Below are 22,459 nucleotides of genomic sequence, written 5' to 3' on the forward strand. Positions count from 1 at the left end.
TAGCTCTGAGCTTTCACGTCTGAACCAGGGAAACTTTTCTCTTAACTGTGCACTGCACAATTTAGACTATTTTTTTTGTTTTGCTCAGCGAAAATAGATAATATATGTGCGAGAGCCAAAGGGCAGGAAGATGAAGACAATCTCTGGACATTGTGTTCCGGTAAAAGACATATCAGTTTCGAAAGCAGCTCAAATTCTCACAAAGTTTGTCTTTGCTGACAATGGTACTTCTGATGTCATCAATGCATATCTCCACTGAGCTTTTGCATCTTTCAACGAGCTCAAGCACCTCCACAAGGAGCTTGGATCATCTGACTCTCATAAGAAGCACAAAAGGCACAGAACAAAGAATGGTAATGACAGTGGGAAGGTAGTGGGAAATTCTGTTCAAAGTGTTGATATTAACAAGGAGCTCGGCCTTCGGCATGTGAAATTCGATTAGTTCAAAAGGCAACAAAGTGGCAGTGGGAATGCTGATGGTGAAAATTTTAATCAACAACAAGAAGAAGAAAATGTGGATAGGGTGAAATGCATAAGAAGAAGAAAAAGAAGAAGCAGGAAGTTGAGTCCTTGCACGACATAGATAGCACCGTTAAATTTGGAGTGAGGGAAGCTGATGGAAAGCATGTTAGTTCTAGGAACCCTAGAATTGAGAAATGTAGTTCTATGTTAGATAATCTTGTGGGCTCACTAGATTTTCCTAAGGTTAATAATTCTTCCAAAGGAAAGGTTTTGATGGGCTCTAGATTTTAGAAGGTTGCAGAATCTTGTAAATGAGGAAATTAGAGTAAGATTTTCTGGTGATTAAATTTCCGCTTGAAAGATCTGCCTAGCTTTATAAGGACAATAGATCCAAATGATTTCATGCTAGAATATTTAATTGAAGTAGCTACTAGAGTTCTCAGTGCCTCTGTGATGGAATCCTACCCCGCAAGGGCATTGGATAGAAAACTCTAAGTAGATTGGGCCAGAGATGCAAGAGAAGGCCCTAGGGTTCTTATGAGCCTTAGGGTAGATTTCGGGCCCATGGGCTAAGTACGAGCCCACTAATCTTTGTAAATATTAGATTAAGGTTTCATTATTTTTGGGCCTTGTATTTAGGGCTCCATAATGTAGGTATGGTACCCTAGAGATATAGGATTTTTCAGCCCTTGTATTTTAGGGCACCTAGACTAGTTTTTGTATTAGGAGTAGTTTTGTAATTTCACATGCACTAAGTGGATATTTGTTGTGTGTGGTTGGAAATAAATTTAATTGAATTGGTAGAAGCCCAATCCAATTAAATTTTAGACGGGGAGGTGAGCATTTGCTTACTACACCCCATTGCCACATCATATAGTCACACTTTGTGCATGTCCTTCATGCTTTTCATGCCTCATGACACCTAAGCACACTTAGTGGAGAATCTTGGAATTGATCTTGGATTAGTGGGCTGAACCATAACTAAAATTCACTAATCATAATTAGTGAAATTTTGGCTCCAAAGTTTGGCTCCACAAATTCAATTTCAAATTCAAGTGAAATTTGAATTTCCCTTCAATTTTGTGTGACACTTAGGCTATAAATAGAGGTCATGTGTGTGCATTTTTTTTTAACTTTGATCATTTGAATATTAAACTTCAGATTTCAAAGCTCATTTAGAGCACAAAATTTCGTGCTCTTCTCTCCCTCTCCCGTCATTCATCTCCTTCTTCCTCCAAGCTCTTATCCATGGCCTCCTATGGTGGTGAGCTTCTTCTAGACTCATCTTCTCCTTGAAGTGACATCTCCTCTCTCTCTCCCTTTCTCCATTCCGCTGCCATTCATCTTCCAAGAAGCAAAGGAATCCATTGATGAAGAAGATCCTAGGCCTACAAGCTCCAATGGAGCTTGCATCACTCTGTTATTGTGTTTAATACTTTTGATGAACTTGAGAGAGATGCAATGAATGGTCTCTCCTCTATGCTCCCTTTTCTTTGTACCATTGGTCCTTTCCCTTTACTTTTAAATCAAAGTCCACAAAACAACTTCGCATCTTTAGGTTCCAATCTTTGGAAGGAAGATCCAAAGTGTCTTCAATGGCTAGAATCCAAGGAATCGGGATCCGTTGTTTATGTGAATTTTGGCAGCATCACAGTTATGTCAGCAGAACAACTCTTGGAGTTTGCTTGGGGTTTGGCCAACAGCAAGAAACCCTTTTTGTGGATCATTAGGCCTGACCTTGTCATTGGAGGTTCAGTGATTGTCATCTGAGTTTATGAATGAAACTAAAGATAGAAGCCTAATAGCAAGTTGGTGTCCACAGGAGCAAGTGCTGAACCATCCTTGGTGGATTCTTGACTCATTGTGGATGGAACTCAACCACTGAAAGTGTTTGTGCTGGAGTACCAATACTGTGTTGGCCATTCTTTGCAGATCAGCCAACAAACTGCAGATATATTTGCAATAAATGGGAAATTGGGATTGAAATTCATACCAATGTGAAGAGAGAAGAGGTGGAGAAGCTGGTGAATGACTTGATGGCGGGAGAGAAAGGAAAGAAAATGAGACAAAAGATCGTGGAGTTGAAGAAGAAGGCAGAGGAAGGCACTACACCCAGTGGTTGTTCATTCATGAACTTGGACAAATTCATTAAGGAGGTGTTGCTTAATTAGATAAACATTAGATTAATCGAAGGTTTTGGGGGGGGGGGTGTTCCTTTGTAGGATTAGTAGTATTTTCGGTCTGTTAGTATTTTATGTGTGTGGTTGTGTGTGTGGGGGGGGTGGGTGGGTGTATGTGTGTGTTTCTGTGTGTGTGGTTGTGTGTGTGTGTGTGTGTGTGTGTGTGTGTGTGTGTGTGTGTGTGTGTGTGTGTGTGTGTGTGTGTGTGTGTGTGTATAAATGCTAGGACAAATGTCAAAACAGTAGTCTATCATAATACATATAAAGATAGTAGACCGTACATACGTACCTGGAGTTGCTATAATCAAAGAGCTTCCACAGCAACGCCAATTAGCAGTAGTAAATGATAACCCTAAAAAAAAACCATACAGAAATTAGCCACAGTGTATTTAAAGCCTTTTATCAACAATTGACTCTCACTTCATGGTCATACATTGACTCTCAGAAGACATTATACTGAGAGTGTATTTAAAGCCTTTTTTAGCAATGTGCACCTTTTGCCACAAAATGAGGAACTTTTATACTGAGCAAGGAGAGATTGAACAGTGAACTGAGAAAACGACGGAGCAGAAGCTACGACAACACTTTAGTGGTGAACCAAGGTGAAAAATGGAAGGGTTTCTTTCTGGGTTTGGAAAAAGACCCCTCACAATTCACAGTGCTGGCTATGGTGAATTAGTTAAAGTCTGATGCACAAGAGAGGCACCACTGATGACCTGTTATAGGAGGTAACAGTCGGTTACATGAAAATTATAAAATTTGCAAATGAGGATCTCCTATGCTCATCCTATACTGTTCATTTGTCTTCTTCCAAAGACATTACCTCTGAATCCTTTCTATCACATTCAACACAAACTACACTGATTTCAAAGTAAAAAGTTTGATTTGTAAGAAAAATAAGTTCAGAATACAACTTTCCAAGAAAATTTCAATTCATTCTCAGTCATTCTATCAAACAGTTCATGGACAATTTTTAATTTGGTATATTTAACGCATGTATGAACCACTGAAGCCATCACAATGAAATCAAAAGACATTAATTTATGCTTGTACACAAAACCTTTCACATGGTTCTCAAATTGAATACAACATTTGTCCCCGGAACCTTACTATACAAATCAAGAAAATGGAGAAATTAACAATGCTATAAAGCCGATCGATGAACAAGGGGAAATTCCACCCAATTGCAAATTTTTCTATTATCTCCATTTCAATTAAAATACAACATCCATAATCAACTTAAACCAACAGAAAAAGAAAATTTCACTGCAACAATAAAGAAATTCTGGCCAATAAAACCCAAATCTGTAAAGAAAAAAACTTGAATCTATGAATGCCCATCACCTCTCTGTCACAAAATCTCAGATCTATGAATTTTCTTACAGTTTCTGCTGCCTTTGTTGAGGCACAACACCTTTGAAGAGCAGATCTTCAAATCCCATATATACAAAAACCCAGATTTGAAGAAAACAAAACCAACGTCTGAAGAAAAAAGATAACAGATTTGAAGAAGAAAAACCCACTTCAGAGAATCGGTTCAGGCAATGGTGGAAGAAACTCTTTGTGCTTGAGAGCTATGGGTGTGTCAATTATACTCTCAGAAATACAGCCTTTTTCCATAAATCTATAAACTTCAAAAGACATTATAATGCAATTCAAGGAATATTCATTGAAGATATATGGGTCCAGCAATCGAAATTGGTTAAGGATGAAGCTATAAAAAAATTTGCTAGCAGATTCACTAAGGAAAAGCTAACCAGACCTACCTTGGATGGGGTTCAATTCAATATGATTACTCACACAGAAAGGGAGGAGCTGACTGCCCTATTTACAGATCTTGAACTCAAGGATGTTGTGTGGAGTTGTGGAGGAGTTAAATGTCCTGGGCCGGATGGATTCAATTTTAATTTTATAAAGGAGTTTTGGGGGGTCCTAAAATTAGATTTCAGGAGATTTGTGGATGAATTTCATGTTAATGGAAGCTTTCCTAAGGGCAGCAATGCATCCTTTCTGGCCCTAATTCCTAAAACAAACCATCCTCAGTCATTTAATGACTATAGACCCATCTCCCTCATTAGCTGTATGTATAAAATAATAGCCAAATTATTGGCAAATAGACTAAGGAAAGTGATGCTTGGCCTCATTGATGAAAGACAATCAGCTTCCATAAAGGATAGACACATCCTTCATGGAACTATGATCCTCAATGAGGTAGTAGAGGAAGCTAAAAGGTGTAAGAAGTCCGCACTGGTGTTCAAGGTGGATTTCGAAAAGTCCTATGATTCTGTTTCATGGTCATTTCTGTAATATATGCTGGATAGGATGGGTTTTTGCCTTAAATGGAGAAAATGGATCAATGCATGTCTACAATCAGCTACTATATCAATCCTAATAAATGACAGCCCTACAAAGGAATTTGCCCCCACTAGAGGATTGAGGCAAGGGGACCTTTTAGCCCATTTGCTTTTTAATATTGTGGCAGAAGGCTTGACTGGTATAATGAGGACAGCAATAACCAAAGATCTGTACAGAAGCTATCTAGTAGGGAAGCAGAAAGAGCCTGTAAACATTCTACAATATGCAGATGATACGGTGTTTGTGGGAGAAGCCTCATGGGATAATTTCATTGTGTTGAAGGCCATGCTTAGGGGTTTTGAAATGGCATCTGGTTTGAAGATTAACTTTTCAAAAAGCCTTTGATTAACGCAGTCCTAACAGCGCTTCCTATTTACTTCTTTTCTTTTTTCAGGGCACCCAACAAAGTAATACAACAACTAGTTAATATCCAGCGCAAATTCCTTTGGGGCGATGGTTCGGAGCAAAGGAGGATCGCATGGGTCAAGTGGGAAAATGTGTGTCTCCCTAAAGAGAAAGGAGGATTAGGTGTTAAAGACTTGAGGAAGTTTAATACAACATTGCTTGGAAAGTGGAGATGGGACTTGTTTCCACAAAACGGACAGTTATGGACTAGAATACTGAATTCAAAGTATGGCGGCTGGAGAAATTTAGATGATCAAAGAAGAAGCACACTACACTCTCATTGGTGGAAGGACCTTAGGCATCTTAATCAACAAGAGGAGTCAGCAGTATTGAAAGAGCAAATAGAATGGAAAGTGGGCTGCAGAGACAATATCAGATTTTGGGAAGACAAGTGGACAGCCGGGGACAGACCATTAACGGAAAGATTTCCCTCTTTATACCAAATTGCCAACCAAAAACAACAAACTATCAGCCTCTTGGGAAGTCACAAAGATGAAGGTTGGGAATGGTGGTTGGGAATGGTGCTTCAATTGGAGGAGAAATTTATTTGACAGCGAAGTTTCAATGGCTGCAGATTTTCTAGAGGAAATTGGATCGTCATCAATCCAACAGCAAGGAGCAGACTCATGGACTAGGAAAGCATATCTGAGTGGAATCTATTCTACAAAATCTGGATATGGGATTCTGCTGGAGGCAATAAGGGGGGATGATGAGGATGGGGTTTTCGGGAAATTGTGGAAACTAAAGTTACCACCTAAGGCATTGGTGTTCTCATGGAGGCTCATCAAAGATCGCCTACCAACGAAGGTGAATTTGAGGAGGAGACAAGTGGAAATAAGCGATTCGTTGTGTCCACTATGTAACAGCTTGGAGTAGGATGCAGCACACCTGTTTTTCAGCTGCAACAAGACCCTACCCTTTTGGTGGGAGTCTCTGGCGTGGGTGAAGTCACTGTGTGCTCTTCCAAAAAATCCGAGGGCACACTTTCTACAACACAACAGTGGGAATGCAGTTGGGGCCAAAGCTGTAAGGTGGACATGTTGGTGGATAGCCCTTACTCGGACCATATGGCACCATAGAAATAAGTTGGTGTTTGAAAATCAGACATTTAATGCAACCAAAGTGATGGATGATGCACTTCTTCTACTCTAAAAGCTACGGAGAAGGATTTTGTGTTTCATTTTAATCACTGGTCTTCTAATTTAAAAGAAGCTTTTGTGTAATTAGGAAAGTAGGGCAGTTGCTGGGGTTAAGTTTTTAATTATGTAAAGTAGATATTGGGTGTAGCTGGTCCATAATGTAAATTCCACATTGTGAACCAGCTATGTCCCCAATCCCTCTATGTATCTATAGTACCACTGGTACTGCTATTATTAATATATTTATCTATTTTTGCTAAGAAAAAAAAAAACACTTTTCAAAAAGCCATGTGGGAATTTTTGGAGATGACACTAATTGGGTACATGATGCAACTCATTTTCTGAACTATAGACATATGGAGACCCCTTTCTACTATTTGGGGATTCCTATTGGGGCTAAGCCTTCTAGCTGCTTAGTGTGGGAACCACTGATCAAAAAATATGAAGCTAAACTATCTAAATGGAACCAGAAAATCCTATCAATGGCAGGGAAGGTTACTTTGATAAACTCAGTCTTAACTGCTCTACCCATATATCTCCTATCTTTTTTTAAGATTCCACAAAGAGTAGTTCTGAAATTGATATCCTTGCAAAGGAATTTTCTGTGGGGGGGTTCTCAAGAGCTCAAGAAAATTGCGTGGGTGAAGTGGGATGTCATTTGCCTTCCCAAGGAGGTTGGGGGACTTGGGATCAAGGATATTTCCAGATTTAATGCAGCTTTGATGGGAAGATGGATATGGGCTTTATCCTCTAATCAAAATCAGTTATGGGTCAGAATTTTAACATCCAAATATGGTGGCTAGGCAGATCTTAGTAATGGCAGAGATAAAGTATGGCACTCCCAATGGTGGAGGGATCTTCGAAAATTATTTCAGCAGCCTGAGTTCAGCTCTATTCATCAGCACATGGTATGGAAGGTAGGGGGTGGGGACAAAGTCAAATTCTAGAAAGATAAATGGTTGGGGGCTGACTCTAACCTTGAACAACAATATAATCAGCTGTTCCTCATCAGTGGACAGCAGAACAGCACTATTTCAAACATGGGCATCATATCTCAGGGTCAATTGTACATAGGTTTGATCACACATAACACACTATAGAATATTATTCGTCATAATTACCAAACAATTCTAAAAGCTATAGCATCATGGTACTTTAAGATGACATATAGAGTTTTAGGTTTATCAAAGAATTTCCCATAACAAATCCAGGACTATATCCCAACAATGCAAATAGTACAAGAGCAAGCAATCAATATACTTTAGCATCTCACACCCATACTCCATTTCAAGCATTATATTTTTTCATATTTAGACATAACTTGGCTTAGGTTCTAGGCCAATATTGGACTTTATTTTAAACCAGCTTATTGGACTTTAAGAATACATCCCGCAACATCAAATGACTCAAATCCATTACTTCAAAATACAAATACCCAAAGGAACTACAACACAACATATTTTAATTATTAGCAACAAGCATATTCTCATCTTGGTAAGAAGCACAAATACAGATGCATATGCTCACCGATTGTCAATTGTCGTCAGTGGCGGAGATATTCCTAATCAGCACTGATCACTTAGTAGCACATAGAACACAAGCAACAACGAACCTTGACAGCGACTAAAGAACACGAAGAAATCACCTAAGCAGCAAAGTAGACATGATATATACAAAGTTAAGCAATTGGTTTCGAAACATGACAACAGAGACATACCTTCGATGGCTTCCCTGGGAGTCTTAAAGTCAACCACAATGGACTTCCAAAATCGATTCCCACCCTTTCCGGGACTCTTTCCTTTCCTAGTTTTCTTCGAGCTGCGAAAGTGAGAAAATGTTAAAACGAGGAACGCCTAATGTTAAAACGAAAGGATGTACCTCAATCGATAAGTGGTAGACACGAACTCCACAAAGACGAACTCCACAATGTGGTTGCAGTCACGGAAGTGCAGCCCAGTTTGCGACAAAGACGAACTCAGGCAGAAGGAGAAAGAAGAAGAACGCCCTGGGAGTCTTAAGGCGAACCACATTGGACTTCCAAAATCGATTCCCACCCTTTCCGGGACTCTTTCCTTTCCTAGTTTTCTTCGACCTGCGAAAGTGAGCAAATGTTAAAACGAGGAACGCCTAATGTTAAAACGAAAGGACATAGCTCAATCGATAAGTGGCAGAGATGAACTCCACAAAGACGAACTCCACAATGTGGTTGCAGTCATGGAAGCGCAGGCCAGTTTGCGACAAAGACGAACTCAGGCAGAAGGAGAAAGAAGAAGAACGATAGGGTTCAAGTGCGTGGGTTGTGCAATTTTAGATTTTTAATATATAATGATAACAATATCGGTTTTTTAAAAATAACCGATGTTAACATCAACTAGGTAACATCGGTTTTCTTAAAACCGATGTTAACATCAACTCGATAACATCGATTTTTCCCAAACCGATGTTAACAATGAGATACTAACATCGGTTTTTCCAAAACTGATGTTAACTACTCCATAGTAATATTGGTTATTTAAATAACCGATGTTAATATCGAGTAGTTAACATCGGTTTCGGAAAAACCGATGTTAACTAAGTCTACTTATTTACAAAAATGTCACCGCGCTTTTGTTAACATCGATTTTGTGAATAACCGATGTTAACCTTGAGATGTTGTAGTAGTGCCGATTCATATTTGACAATAAAGTAACCTAAAATGGATTAAAAACCAATTCATTCAACAAAATCAAACCACTAATAACCCCAATTGATCAAGCAAACCCAAAAGGAAAAAAAACACATGGATTCAAAGTGAGATGTTACAGTAAGTGTGAGAGAAGGGGGGGGAGCGGCAACTAAGATGGTTTTGTAAAACCTTCGTCATTGAAGTCGTCCAATATTACAAAATTCTCACTGCAATCGAATTTAAAATCACTACTAAAAATTGAGCCTTTTACGTCACTGATTCTAAGGCGGTTATAAAGGACCGTCTTAGAAAGCGCAACAGTGGCATTTTTGTAATTAACTTGAATGAAACGAAGACGTCTCTACAAACCTGTCGTTGATGAAATTTTTTATTTTGATACAAAGACGGTCTTGCCCTAACGACCGTCTTTGTATTGTTGGTGCTAGGTTTATGTTACTCGCACCCCTCCTTCGCATCCCTCCTTATTAGGTTTAATTTAAACCTCTAGCGCGGTGCCGTCGTTTCGCGTCCCCTCATCTCCTTCCTCATTCTGCTTTCTCTCTCCTCTTTCTCTCTCTTTCATCGCTTCTCCATAAGCAACACCACGGAGGTCAATTGCGTAATCGCCATGACTGTCATGACTCTTGCTCCCATTGACGTACGTTCCCTTACCCCTCATTCTACAACTCCCCCCACGCTGCCATTAATGACTCGCGTGTTTTCAATTTCACGAGTCGTTTTTCGCTTTCTCTTATTTACTTGCTTGATTTTTGTTCCTTTTTTCTGTTTTGGCGAATGGTGTCAATTTTGATTGTGGTTTTGGTGGGGAGGGTTGGGTTGCCACCGAGTGGATGGGTTTTCGTGTTAGGGGTTGTGGTTTTGATCTGCGCGAGTGGAATTTGCTTTAATTACGATGCATTCCGTGCTCAGAATTTGGGGATTTGGTTGGGGTTGGTTCTTCAGTGGATCCAAAGTAGGGTGATAGTGATGATTTCTTTTTGGTTTGTGTGTTTTGGTTTTTGAAGTAGGAGGAGGACGAGGAGATGCTTGTCCCACACACGGATTTGGCTTAGAATAATCACCTACCCATGGAAGGTACCTGTTGCTTTCTCACGCTTTTGATCCATGGAGAAACCCCATTTTTCTCTATTTCCTCTGTTTTTTCAACAATTAGGAGTTATGACTACAAATGATCAAGTCAGTCTTTTTTTTTTCTTCATTTTTACCTCTAACACAACACTCATTGTTCCAAATAAAAATACCAAACACAGGGCCAGGTGCTGTAAACTTTATCATAGATCATGGAGAGCTGGATTTTGTGTTTGTCCAAGATAGGAAGGTTATCCATGTAAGGGTCATTTTCTTGAGATAAAGAATTTTTAGTTCTGGGCGAATTTATATTTATATATCAAACACTTGAGAGGCAAATAGAGGTACTTATTAGGTACATGTACTATTTTCAGCTTTTGAATCCTGATTGTAAATCTGCTCAACGACTCAAAGGTAAATTTGGCTACTTTAATGTTTATGTATTGCAGCCTACAACAAAAGGCATTTTTAACTGAGTTTGGTTTTGATACAGCAATGGTGTCCTTCACTTCATTCACAGAGGAAGAGAAAGATAAGGCCATCAGCATTAACTCAGTGTAGGAAGTTAATGAAGTTGTCGCACTCCATGATCCAGATCACATGACTTTAAAATTTCTTTCTCATGCGGATGGGAGGGAGGCAGTGGCCAAAGCAGCTAACTTGGTTTTTGTGGAGAACTTGAAGCAACATAAATTGGGTGGAGAACTAGATCTTCAAATCCTTTTAGAACCTCAATTGAATGAAGCATTGCAAATTGTTGGTATGTTTACTTTCTAAACCTACTAATAGTTTAAGAGTTGATTGTCTTTTACAAGAAAGTACTTATCAGTTATCATTATTATCAGGTAGCAAAGGTCCTGAGCCTGACCTTTTATTGGTTTATGGACCTGTGAGGAGCCATCTTGGTTTTCCTGCATGGAGACATCGTTACACAGAGATCATGTAAGTTCTTTCTAGGAAACTATTATTTATGATTAGAACAGTGCAGTAATAAAATTTCACTTGAAGTGAAACTATGCTTGTGTATAGAAGCTAAAAGCAGTAGCTCTTTTACATGGTCTTTCTGTTTTGTATTAGGTTATCAACTTGGAATAGTTTGTTGATGATTTAGCTGAAATATAAGTTATTGTATATGAAATTAGTTTAAATCTCAAGTGGTCGGTAAATATATTTGGATCCAATTTACCTTCTCCTTATTTGCTCTATATTCCTCCTGTTATATTTTCTTTCTCCAACAGTCAATCTGTGGTATAGTAGTGGCTGACTGGCTGCTCCATAGTTCTATTGCAGAGACATTAAGCCTTAAAAGTTAATATTTCTTTGTGAACTTCCTTGCAATGCATAGGTTATGGTATGTGATTTGAGGGCCTGCTTGTTTATAATTTTCACTTAATTTGCCCCCTATGTGTATATATAGGCCATACAACGATACATGAATGATCAATTTACAAGTTAGCTAGTCATCACGTAATCACTTAAAAAGCTATATACATATATGGTTTAAATAAATAGTTCTTATTATATATTTTTAATTAAAAAGACATTTTCTTAGAAACACTCAAACCAACAGCCTCGAGTAAGAAGTTCCATTTTGTACACAGTTTCTTTTTTCTGTGACATAACAGTATTATATAATTTAAATTAGACTGACTTCTTCATCTCCTGATTGTAGTTTAAATGCCTATATACTTAGTGATTCAACCTCAGTTTCATGTATTTTATCTTGGACTGAAACTTCTTGAGTAATTTGGGTGTGTCAAACAGAGCACACAACTAAAGTGGCTTATACCAAGGCTAAATGAAACAAGATATACCAGGCCCAACTCATTAAAATAATTTCAATAATGTCAGGCCAGGGTCCAAAATCTGTAATGATTGAATCTAAGGAGTTTGTGTTGAAACTAATAAACTAAGAAGAATAATAAAATTGTATCTTATCTGACTGGTGTGCAAACCCTGCTACATGTATTGATTACGTTTTTTTTTGTTTTCTTATACTACAACATTGTGTATTTCAAATAAAATTGCACAGACAAGAATTAGAGGATTGAGAAAATACAAGCTACTTAATAAAAATTAACAATAACTACTTAAATAATATTTATTGTAGTAATTATTTTATGTTAAATGCGTAATAAACTATGCATCAATCCTCTACTTTTATTAATTGTAATCACAATAATAATGTTTTTTCAATGCCAAAATTTAAATACTTGATGAAATAACTTGTTGCAACTGTCAAGAGCATTTAACTTGTTGCAGCTTATGAAATCCCTTAAAGCCAATGAAAATAGTCTAGAGCTTGGCTTGAGAAATTGTGCATTTACCAATTTCATAAGCATACAATAAGAGAATTTCTATTTATATTAACCTATAATAATAATATATTAAAAAACATTAATTTAACTATAATAATTTAATTGTTATTATAGTTTTAGGTAAGTTGTTCATTTCTGTGAGTGAAGTGTAAATTGTTATTATTAATTTAATAAAAAAATATTTATCCGAGAGTTTGATTTTATACATTATATGTATAATATGATTTATATGTTAACAAAGCTTGAAAACTATTATGTGTTTTATCATTGCATTGTAGTAGTTTTTATGCTATTCTGATTGTATTGTAAACATCACAGGTGGTGATATCATTTGGTGCTTAACAAAGCTTTCTACATCGGTCGTAAAAGGACCGTCGTAGAACACATGACAAACTACATCGTTTGTAAAATGACCGTCGTAGAACACGTGACAAACAAAGTCGTTTTTGAGCCAAGAACGATGTAGAAAGAAGTGCTTTCTACATCGGTGCTGCTGTAGGCACGACTTCGTTTGTCACGTGTTTATAAGACGGTCCTTTTACGATCGATGTAGAAACATCCACCCTCTACTACGACATTAGCTTTAAAGACATGTGTCCACCGTCGTCCACCGATGTAGAACCCTCTTTTTCTAGCAGTGAATGATTCTTACGAACCGTCGTCGTTTTGCCTTTGTAAAATGTAATTCTTTTAGTTGTGATTTTATGAACTGACAACTTGTCATAGTGAGTAAACCCACCTCTAAGTAGGGTGTGTTATGTTTCCCAACTTGCTCCTTTTGACATGTCAACTTGTGTCGCCTCACTTAAGGTGGATTAGAGGTGGGTTGACCCACTTTGCCACTCTTATATAAAACCACTTAGGAATGTCATAGAATGAGTTGGGATGAATTTGTTTGAGTTCCTATCCAACTTAAAATTTTGATAGAGTCAATTTTGTGACATATATTTTATGATAATATATATATATATATATATATATATTATGATAATATCATGTTAATAAAATATTATATATTAACTCGAGAAGTTGAATTATTAATACATAACTATTTTTAAAAATAATATACTTTTTTTTATTAAAAAAATGACATGAAACCGGCCGGTTGGGATGTCCCAAAGTATAATCTAATTTGTCTTTAAAATACATCAAGTCTAGTTTCTTAAACCCAAACGCATCCAACCTTCCTTCAGACTAGGTTGAATTAGTGAGGCAAGCTAAGTCATGAACACCCACTATGGACTATAAAATGTTTCATTTGAATATTTAATATAATTACACATCAAAAATCAATTATATTTATACCAATATATAAAAGGAATATATTTTGTTAACTTCTTTTTGGCGTTCACTTTTATTTAGGACCATTTTACTCTTTCTTGATTACATACTCTCACACCTAATTTGTATAATTACCCCTGGAAAAAACTGTTCAATACATAAATGACAAAATAAAAAAAATAACAAAACGGCTCCACTACTCGCACAACACCGTGGAATAACTACCCTCTCCCACTTAATAACAGTTTCCTCTAGATAGATAACAGTTAAAAAAGTCACATTACTCATGCAATCATGTCGTCTCTCTCGCCTCATCTATCTCAGCCTCAAATCCTCAGATCATCTTCTTCTCCCACATCCATATTACCTTTTTTCAAATCGATCGCACGAGTTTTGATAGCGCATGTTTCAATTCAAATTTGCTATGTTTGGGTTGAATCACAGCGCTGTCTTACTCAAGTTGAAGGATTGATTTTATGTTTGGGTCGAGTCACAGGGCTATGTTTGGGAGGACGTTATGTTTGGGTGAGTACGTGACGATGTAGAAGGTTTTCCAAGCAGCATCGAAAGGGCTAATTGATTTGGCCACCATAGGACAGATGGACACACGTTAAAGAGTAAAACAAAAGCAATGTTAATAGAATAGATGAAGGTCACGAAGCACGTGAAATTCTGAAATGAATCAGTCTTCATCTATTTCTTCTCCTCCTTTGGTTCTGTTTTTCTTAAATGGATCAGCCTTTAATCTTTCTTCTTGGTATTTTTTCAGTGACTTTTTTTCTTCTCTATCTCTTCACTAAAAATCTGATCTCACGAAAAATTGTGGTGAGAGATAACAGCAAATTGTTTTTGTGTTTCTTGAATATGCATGTTTGATCGCATATCTATTACTATACATATCTAAAGATGGAAAATGAGTGAATTTGTGTTGTAACATTTGTTTATTACTAATCATTGTTAGATTACCATTGGTAATGCCACCTATCTTTTGTTGTCCTTTTTTGTTGAACGGGAGGAAGTTGTGGAAGCAGATCTAGAGATTGGAAGAATATTTGTGGATTTACTATCGTATCTTTTTTTTTTTATCTTATTTGTTTGTATGAGCCGTTATGCTATTTTTTTACAAGATCGAAGAATATTAAAAATCAAATCACATTCTCCCTTTGGTAATTGTTTAACACATCTAAATGTAATTGCACACTCCTGCCTCAAACAATACACATCTATCTTTTAAGTGTAACCGCACAATACCTTCCTTTCCTGAAACTGACTACTGTGCATGAGAAAAGAAAGTCATAGCATATACGGCTTGCAACATTTTATATGGCATTATTACGTGTCTTCTTCTTAATTATGTGTTTACTTATTTTACAGTTTATTGTTATGTGTTTTTATAGTTGAAGAGAAAATCTTATTGCCTTTTTATCGTGTGCTCTACAGGTTCAACAGATTTAATTATTCACGTATTTCTTCTTCTTCTTTTGTGTTTTTTTTTTTTTTGTTATAGACTTTGTAAAGGATAAAATATAATAAGAAACATGTGCTTAAAGTGGGAAGGAAGCAAAGAAGAAATAATTTTCAGGTTGGTAAAACAACTTTTGCAAAGAAATCATTTTCAAGTTCGTTGGTGCTTCTAGCAATTTTCATATAGGGAAAAGAACATATGCTTCAAGCAAGAAGGAAGTGATGACCCATGCTTTGAGGCTTTATTTATTCTTTTGATGTAAGTTAAAGCCAAAATCCTCCTTTTACAGTCACATTCTGCTTATTAAAAATATCAAAAACTAGAAATATTCACATGTTTTACATGTTCTTTTATCTTTTCTTCATCACCATCATATTTCTTCTTCTTTTTTTTTTTGCTCATCTATTTTTTATTGTTTATGTTAATATTCAACTTCTTGCTTCACATAGAAAAGTAGCATGTCTTTTTCACTATACGTTTTGCTTCTTTTTCTTTTTTCTATAAATTATTTTGTTTATGAATGTTTTTCTTCTTCATTTATTTTTTTCTTCGTCACCATCTATTGATACATCTCTTATGTTTTTCTTCATCTATTTTTTATTTTCTTTTTCAACTTTTTGGTTCCTCTGTATATTAAACCAATGTTGTTCATTAATATATTCTAAATCATATCATATCAAGCAGAATTTCGTTTTTCAATTTGAAATCTCTTTTACTCTCTGTTTTCTTTTGAATTTTCAATTTGAAATCAACTTTTTTCGAGCATATTTTTATATTCTATGAAAAAAAAATTGTTCTTTTACATATATATGTTTTTATTCTTCATTTGTTGATTATCTTTTTCTTCATCATCTATTGTTATATTTTATCTTTCTCTTCATTTTTTTTTATCTTATCAACTTTTCAGTTTCTCTTCTTCATATCAATCAATGTTTTTTTTAATATATTACTAAATCATAACAATCAAATTTATTCAAAGAACAAACAATCAGGTTTGTTTTTCAATTTGAAATTAATAACATAATTTACTCTCACTTTGTTTTTTGTTAATTCACAATTTATTTAAATAAATTGTTCCCAGTCACGTAAAAAATTCTGATTTCTGTTCCATTCTGTTTTTCCAGTTAGGTCTCATTTATAGCTAACTAAGTATACTTTTTTAAAAAAAATTTCTTGCAGGATGTTAATTAGGAATCTAAATCTGTCACACAATAGCCAATTATTGTCTTGCTGGCAAAAATGATGAGTTAAATTAATATTCATGCTTCGTTTAATGTTTTTAAGTCAAGAGAAATTTTTACACTATTAAATTTGGCGCAAATTGAAAAAAAAAAAACCAAAAGAGAACTAAATTAGTTAAAATCCAAACTATAATATACATTTCAAGTTTTAACTCAAATGAATAAACTTGGTGTGAATGTATGCTGATCACTCTCTAAAACTAGTCAATTTTTTAATTTAAAATTTTTATAATTTGTTGCTGTCAATTTTTTTTTCCAATTTGTTAAAAAAACTATCAATTTATTTGAATTTGAATAATCTTCCAATTTGTTAATTAAAACTGTAAACGTTTCTAAATTTCAAAAACCTACCAATTTCTCAAGGTTTCTTACTATTTATTTCTTTTTTTTCTTTTTTCTTTATTTTAAATTTTTATGCCCTCCTTATTCCCTCCCTCATTGACCTGGGAAATAATTGTTTTGAATTTTAAACAACTGTTTTTTAATTATTAGTCTCTGTTTAAAAAAGTAAAGGGAGTACAGTTATTTGTGAAGGGGAGTAACAAAGATAACCAATTTCAATTTTACTTATTTTTACATATTTTTTTCTTTTACTGAAATTAATTTAAAAATTCTGCCAACTTTTTAAATAAAACTACCAATTTATTAAAAGTGTATTTTTTAAAATTTTGAAAACCTATAAAAATTAATCAAGATTTATAACTATATTTTTAAAATAATTTATAAATTATTTTTAAATAAAAATTACTATTAGCAGAAAAATAAATTAGAAAAGTGAATTTTTTAATCATGTATTGACAATTATATCACTATTAACATGTCGATCTACAATTATATATAATATTTTACTTTACAAGTACAATTTTTTTTTTCTCAAAAGGCAGAACAAATTTTATAAAATAAAATGAGAGCAAAGTATAAGCACTATCCCACCTCACAACATAACGCCAATATTCCAATCAATATTAAAAAATTATATTTAAAAAATATAAACATATGATAAAATAATTATCAAACTAGAAGTAATGTACATGTTAATAAAAATGAATAAATTTTTTCATAAATTTTTTATTCTATTGTACAGAATAGAATTACATAAATTATATAAAAAAAAAGTAATTACTTTTATGAGTTTAATATATTGATAAATATACAGGACTACAAATTCATTTTGGAAAATTGAACCTTCTCAAATTATTTCTTCTTTAAGAACTAAAAAGATTAAACCCTAAACCTAAAGAGCCAAAAAGATGAAGAGACATATGCAATGAGTGCACAACCAAGCAACAAAATAAAATTTGCAAACAAGGGTTTCCACCCATCAAACTCAACATGCAAATGGCTCAATATAACAACAATGGAAGCAAGCAAGCAATACCATGGTTAAATCCTCTAAAATATAATAAAAAATGTTATGATATATTATATTTAACGCAAAAAAATATATAAATATATAATAGCGTAATTAATAGAAATGCAAACATAATCAAAACGTTGAAAAAACTCCTCAGCACACAACAAAATTACCACATGCCCAACAAATCTTAGATGGAATACGCACTAGGATTTTTTATTTCTTTGTTTTATAGAGTTAAAGTGTAATATAAATTTAAATATTTTCTGACCCTATACTTTTAATCAAAGTCACCAAGCCTCTGAAAGCCTAACTCGTCGTGACTTATTTCCACCTTTAAACATGGTCTTTGTGATCATACTCTAAGTTTGATTTATTTTTAAATAATGGGGTTTATATCTTTACTTATTTAAGTTGGAGTTCTTAATATTAAGGAATTAATATTTGCATTTTAATTTATTGAAATTTGATATCTATAATTTTTACTTGTTATAACATTGATTAGATTTTTATATAAATAAAATCTGTTTACAATTTTTATTCAATAAAACATCAATTTTTAAATTATTTTATTGAACATATCAATTATTAAATTTAAAACTTAAATAAATAATAAAATATAAAGAAAAATATCCAAATTAAAAATTACAAGTGTTATTTAAAAAAGATTTAATCATTCATTTAATCCGGTATAGATTCTAAATTTATTCTTTTTAGTCTATAATTAATAAGTAGATTATTTAGTTTATACAATTTATATTTTAATTTTAAAAAAATTATGTTATTAAAATTTTTTAATTAATGAAATTAATAAATTTTAACGACAAAAATTTTATAAAAAATAAAATGTAAATTTTATAAACTAAACAATTTATTTATTAAATTTTAAAGAATAAAAAATTAACTTATTAACTATGGAGAGGAGGAAGAATAATGAGTATGTAAACTATAAAGATAATTAAACTTTAAAAAAGAAAAAATGGCTTGAAAATTGTTAGGTACGACTCCGGCTCGGACAGTGTTCCAACAAACGGAACGATTATTGTAGTACTTTCTCAGGAGTCGTTTAACGCTAAACGACATTACCTCCTCAACCGGTGAACGGCAGAAGAAATTAACGCGAGAAAACCGAAATCCGCACTTTACCGCACCCTGCGACTCCGCGTGGGTTTGGCGAAACCTTCTAGAATTTTCTTCCATGGAGGTTATCAGAGTTCTAACGGCGGCGATCACGGTGGCGGTTCTCGCGGCGGCGCTTCCGGCGGACGCCGGCGACGACAACCGAGTATTCGCGCCGTGTTCGGACACGCGAGTGCAGAGATCCGACGGATTCACGTTCGGAATCGCGTTCGCTCCGAAGGACAAGTTCTTCTACAACAACAACAACAGCGTTCAGTTGTCGCCGTGCGATACGAGGCTCTCGCTCTCCAATGCGAATTCTCAGATCTCCGTGTTCAGACCCAAGGTCGACGAGATCTCGCTCCTCACCGTTAACTCCTCCTCGTTCGTGGCGGTTCGTTCTCTGTTGCTCTGTTTCGGTTCTAGATTTTGATTTTGGGGAATAAATATTGTTTGTGTTGTTGGTGATCGAAGTAACCTAAGGCAATTATATAATTTTTTTTAACATTTTGTTAATTCATAATTTGGTTAGTTTGTGTCTTTCAATTTTGTGACAAATGGTTACACAATCTAACACTGAACTATGTTCATTGTTTTGGCATGCAATTAACTGGAAAATATCCGCGAAAACCTAATTTTCACTTTACTTTGGACTTTGATTTGGTTGCGTTCCTTTATGTGGTGGGTAATTGCAAACAAATGCAGCCAAAGCAACCACAATTGTGGTTGTGGACACTAAGAAAACCTTGATGTTGTACTGAAATCACGGTTGCTGACCGTATTTGAAAACCTTGTTGATGACAATGTAATTCCCGTGCTCCTTTATTCTTATAATGATAAATATCTTGGTGCATGTGAAATCAAAGTCATTTATTTTGGGGTGAGATGTTTGTTTTATGTCTAAATTCAAGCTATCCTTGCTTGAGTAACTGGAAAATGGGTAGTTGGAGGATTTGGAAGGAAGGTTACCTCTGCCTGGTAGAATGTAAAAGTGTGGAATGGTTTAAAGTGGAGTGGAACTCATATACAATACAAAATTTGGCCACTCCTATGGCATGAAAGTGAGTTGAAATTGATTTTTGAGTGAAATGTGAAGATTGAGACCTTTATCTCATTCCATTTTCAATTTTCTTGTTATTTTCCACTTTCCCATTTTCAACTTACTCAAACATGTATTGATTGCCTTAGTTTCAAAGCAAACTTTGAATATGTAGGGTCCCTAATAGAGCCTGATTAGTTCCTGTTCTGTCCAAAATGGATGAGGCTATGAGTCTAGAAAAGGTTGCTGTCTGGTCCAAATGATTGTTGATTTGACCGCACTGATTGTTTCGTTGTCCAAACTACTTGATTATGTAGTGACTGAAATGGACAAGCAATGGGTGGGGGTACCTACTAATACACTCTAAAACTCAAGTCATTAATAATAAAGTGATGAGATGTGATAAATGTGCACCTTTGACAATTGTAGTATATAGAGGTGTCAGCTCTAGACTAAAATCCTTAGTTTAGGGCCCAAGGCCTCTTGTGGATGATTATATAGTACCTTAGTGTGTCCTTGTAATAAAGTATACTCCCAGTGTTGACTATGGTCAGAACTTCCTGGAAGTGTTTGGGCTTCATAATGATATGATACAGGTTGGGCTTAAGCAAATGAAAGGCCAGTCCATAACAGTTCCTAACCCTTGACCTATGTGGATGGAGATGGATTTCTTCATCAGTTTGCTTAACTTTTGTTTCTTTGTCTCTGTTTGACTAATTTGTGTTGGATTGTTTGTTTGCCATTTTGGTTCTATTAATTGTTTGCCTTGTGCAGGACTCGTATGGCTATATGGTTGCATTTGCTGGCCACAGATATGCAGCAAGGTCGCCTCCTGCTTTTGTTGCAAACGGCACATATACTGTTACCAGTTTTACTCTTGTAAGGAGCTTTTTCTTTTGAAATAGTGCTTCAATATTTGTGATCGCAATCCAAATCCAAACTAAGAACCAACTGAACCTGTCTCTGCAGGTCCTTGAGTTTAAGAGAGGCAGGCTGCAGAATTTATATTGGAAAAGAGATGGGTGTGCTAAATGCTCGAGTAACTCGAAAGCTGTCTGTCTCAACAATCAGGATTGCGCACTACAAACATCCACCTGCAAGAGCCATGGAGGAACTGTGGATTGCAGCATAGGAATACAATTGGCTTTCTCTGGTACAGATAGACACCTTGCAGTTCTCAACTCTTGGTATGAAGTGAAAAACCTTCGCCAGTATTCACTCTATGGTCTTTATTCAAATCTGAGAGATTCCCTCACTAGCCAGTATGATAAGTTTTTTTAATTCCCTTTAGTTCTTTGGTTAGTTTTATCTGTACCATTCCGTTGTTATTTGCTCTTGTTATTACTTTATCCACATCCCAACCCTTCTCTTATCAATATATTTGTGAAAAACCAGAATGACGGCGTGTATATTTGTATAACATATAGTTGTTTTTAATATGTTGGAAAGAGTGCAATACGTATGAATTTATTGGTAACTGACACGAACTATGTTGTAACTGGGGACATACCAAATAGTGTAATGGACCCTTCAAGTTGAAGAATGTACTCTGGCCAATTTCGATCAAACAAGCATGAAAAGGCCTTATAGTTCCACATGAATTATTGAGTGATGCATGTTTTTTATGTTGGATATTAGGAAAATTACTGATCTTTTATTGTCGTTTTAAAAATGCTGGTATTACTTTTAGTAATGTGTTTGCCGTTTTATTTTGAAATTAAGTTTGTCATTTACCTACATTTTAAAATTTAAGTAACAACTAAAAGAACTAATGCAACTAATTAGTATTTGTACGTGTTATCATCTTATTACTAAATGTCTCACGTTAGGCTTAGTTTGAATTATACTTGCACATTATTAAGTGTAGGTACATTTTTGGGTTTGAAAGTCGATTTTATTTTGATGCCTTGTTAGTATCAAGATTTTTACACTCTTAGCTAATTAAATAACAATATATGTTTTTTTAAAGTTTTATAGACGTTAATGATTCAATTGTATGACAATTTAATCTAATATTGGTTAACAATATGAAATAATTTTATATTATGAATATATTCCAATTAAATTCTTAAAAAATGATCCAGTTAAGGGTGGGAGGAGTTTCAGGGTGCTGTAACACTTACCAACAAGTTTTCTTTTTTGTCCATACCCAGAAATTAACATGCATGGGTCCAGGGTCCAAGGTCCAAGGTCCAATCTCTAGACATTATATATCAAACCACTAGCTTATTACGAACCATTTAAAAAAAAAACAAAATACTTAGGACTTGTTTGAGATGATAGTGAGTTTTTTATTTTTAAATGTGATTTTTAAAACAATGTGTTTTACAAAAATGGTGTTGAAACA

The 22,459-nt window shown here is 34.9% G+C and overlaps 1 protein-coding gene, 1 long non-coding RNA gene and 1 pseudogene across 2 annotated transcripts; all 3 read left to right on the top strand.

Moving 5' to 3' along the window:
- Positions 1-528: 528 nt before the first annotated feature.
- Positions 529-2,633, top strand: LOC114375956 (annotated as a pseudogene).
- A 7,843-nt stretch (positions 2,634-10,476) lies between these two features.
- LOC114372301 lies at positions 10,477-10,843 on the top strand. The gene is made up of 3 exons (XR_003658197.1): positions 10,477-10,554; positions 10,670-10,709; positions 10,789-10,843. It is a non-coding gene; the product is annotated as an uncharacterized LOC114372301 (long non-coding RNA).
- An 8,097-nt stretch (positions 10,844-18,940) lies between these two features.
- Positions 18,941-21,737, top strand: LOC114393648. The gene is made up of 3 exons (XM_028355025.1): positions 18,941-19,467; positions 20,887-20,991; positions 21,082-21,737. The coding sequence occupies exons 1-3, from the start codon at positions 19,153-19,155 to the stop codon at positions 21,391-21,393; spliced, it is 732 nt and encodes a 243-aa protein (XP_028210826.1). The 5' UTR covers positions 18,941-19,152; the 3' UTR covers positions 21,394-21,737.
- The last annotated feature ends 722 nt before the right edge of the window (positions 21,738-22,459 follow it).

This window comes from Glycine soja, chromosome 2, assembly GCF_004193775.1.
Source record: "Glycine soja cultivar W05 chromosome 2, ASM419377v2, whole genome shotgun sequence".
In the NCBI taxonomy this organism is placed as follows: domain Eukaryota; kingdom Viridiplantae; phylum Streptophyta; class Magnoliopsida; order Fabales; family Fabaceae; genus Glycine; species Glycine soja.

Bases quoted from the DNA above. Each gene is read 5' to 3' on its own strand.
- LOC114393648 (XM_028355025.1), top strand. From the start codon at position 19,153: ATGGAGGTTATCAGAGTTCTAACGGCGGCGATCACGGTGGCGGTTCTC. The intron at 19,468-20,886 runs GTTCGTTCTCTG...TGCCTTGTGCAG, and splicing joins ACTCCTCCTCGTTCGTGGCG to GACTCGTATGGCTATATGGT. The intron at 20,992-21,081 runs GTAAGGAGCTTT...CTGTCTCTGCAG, and splicing joins CTGTTACCAGTTTTACTCTT to GTCCTTGAGTTTAAGAGAGG.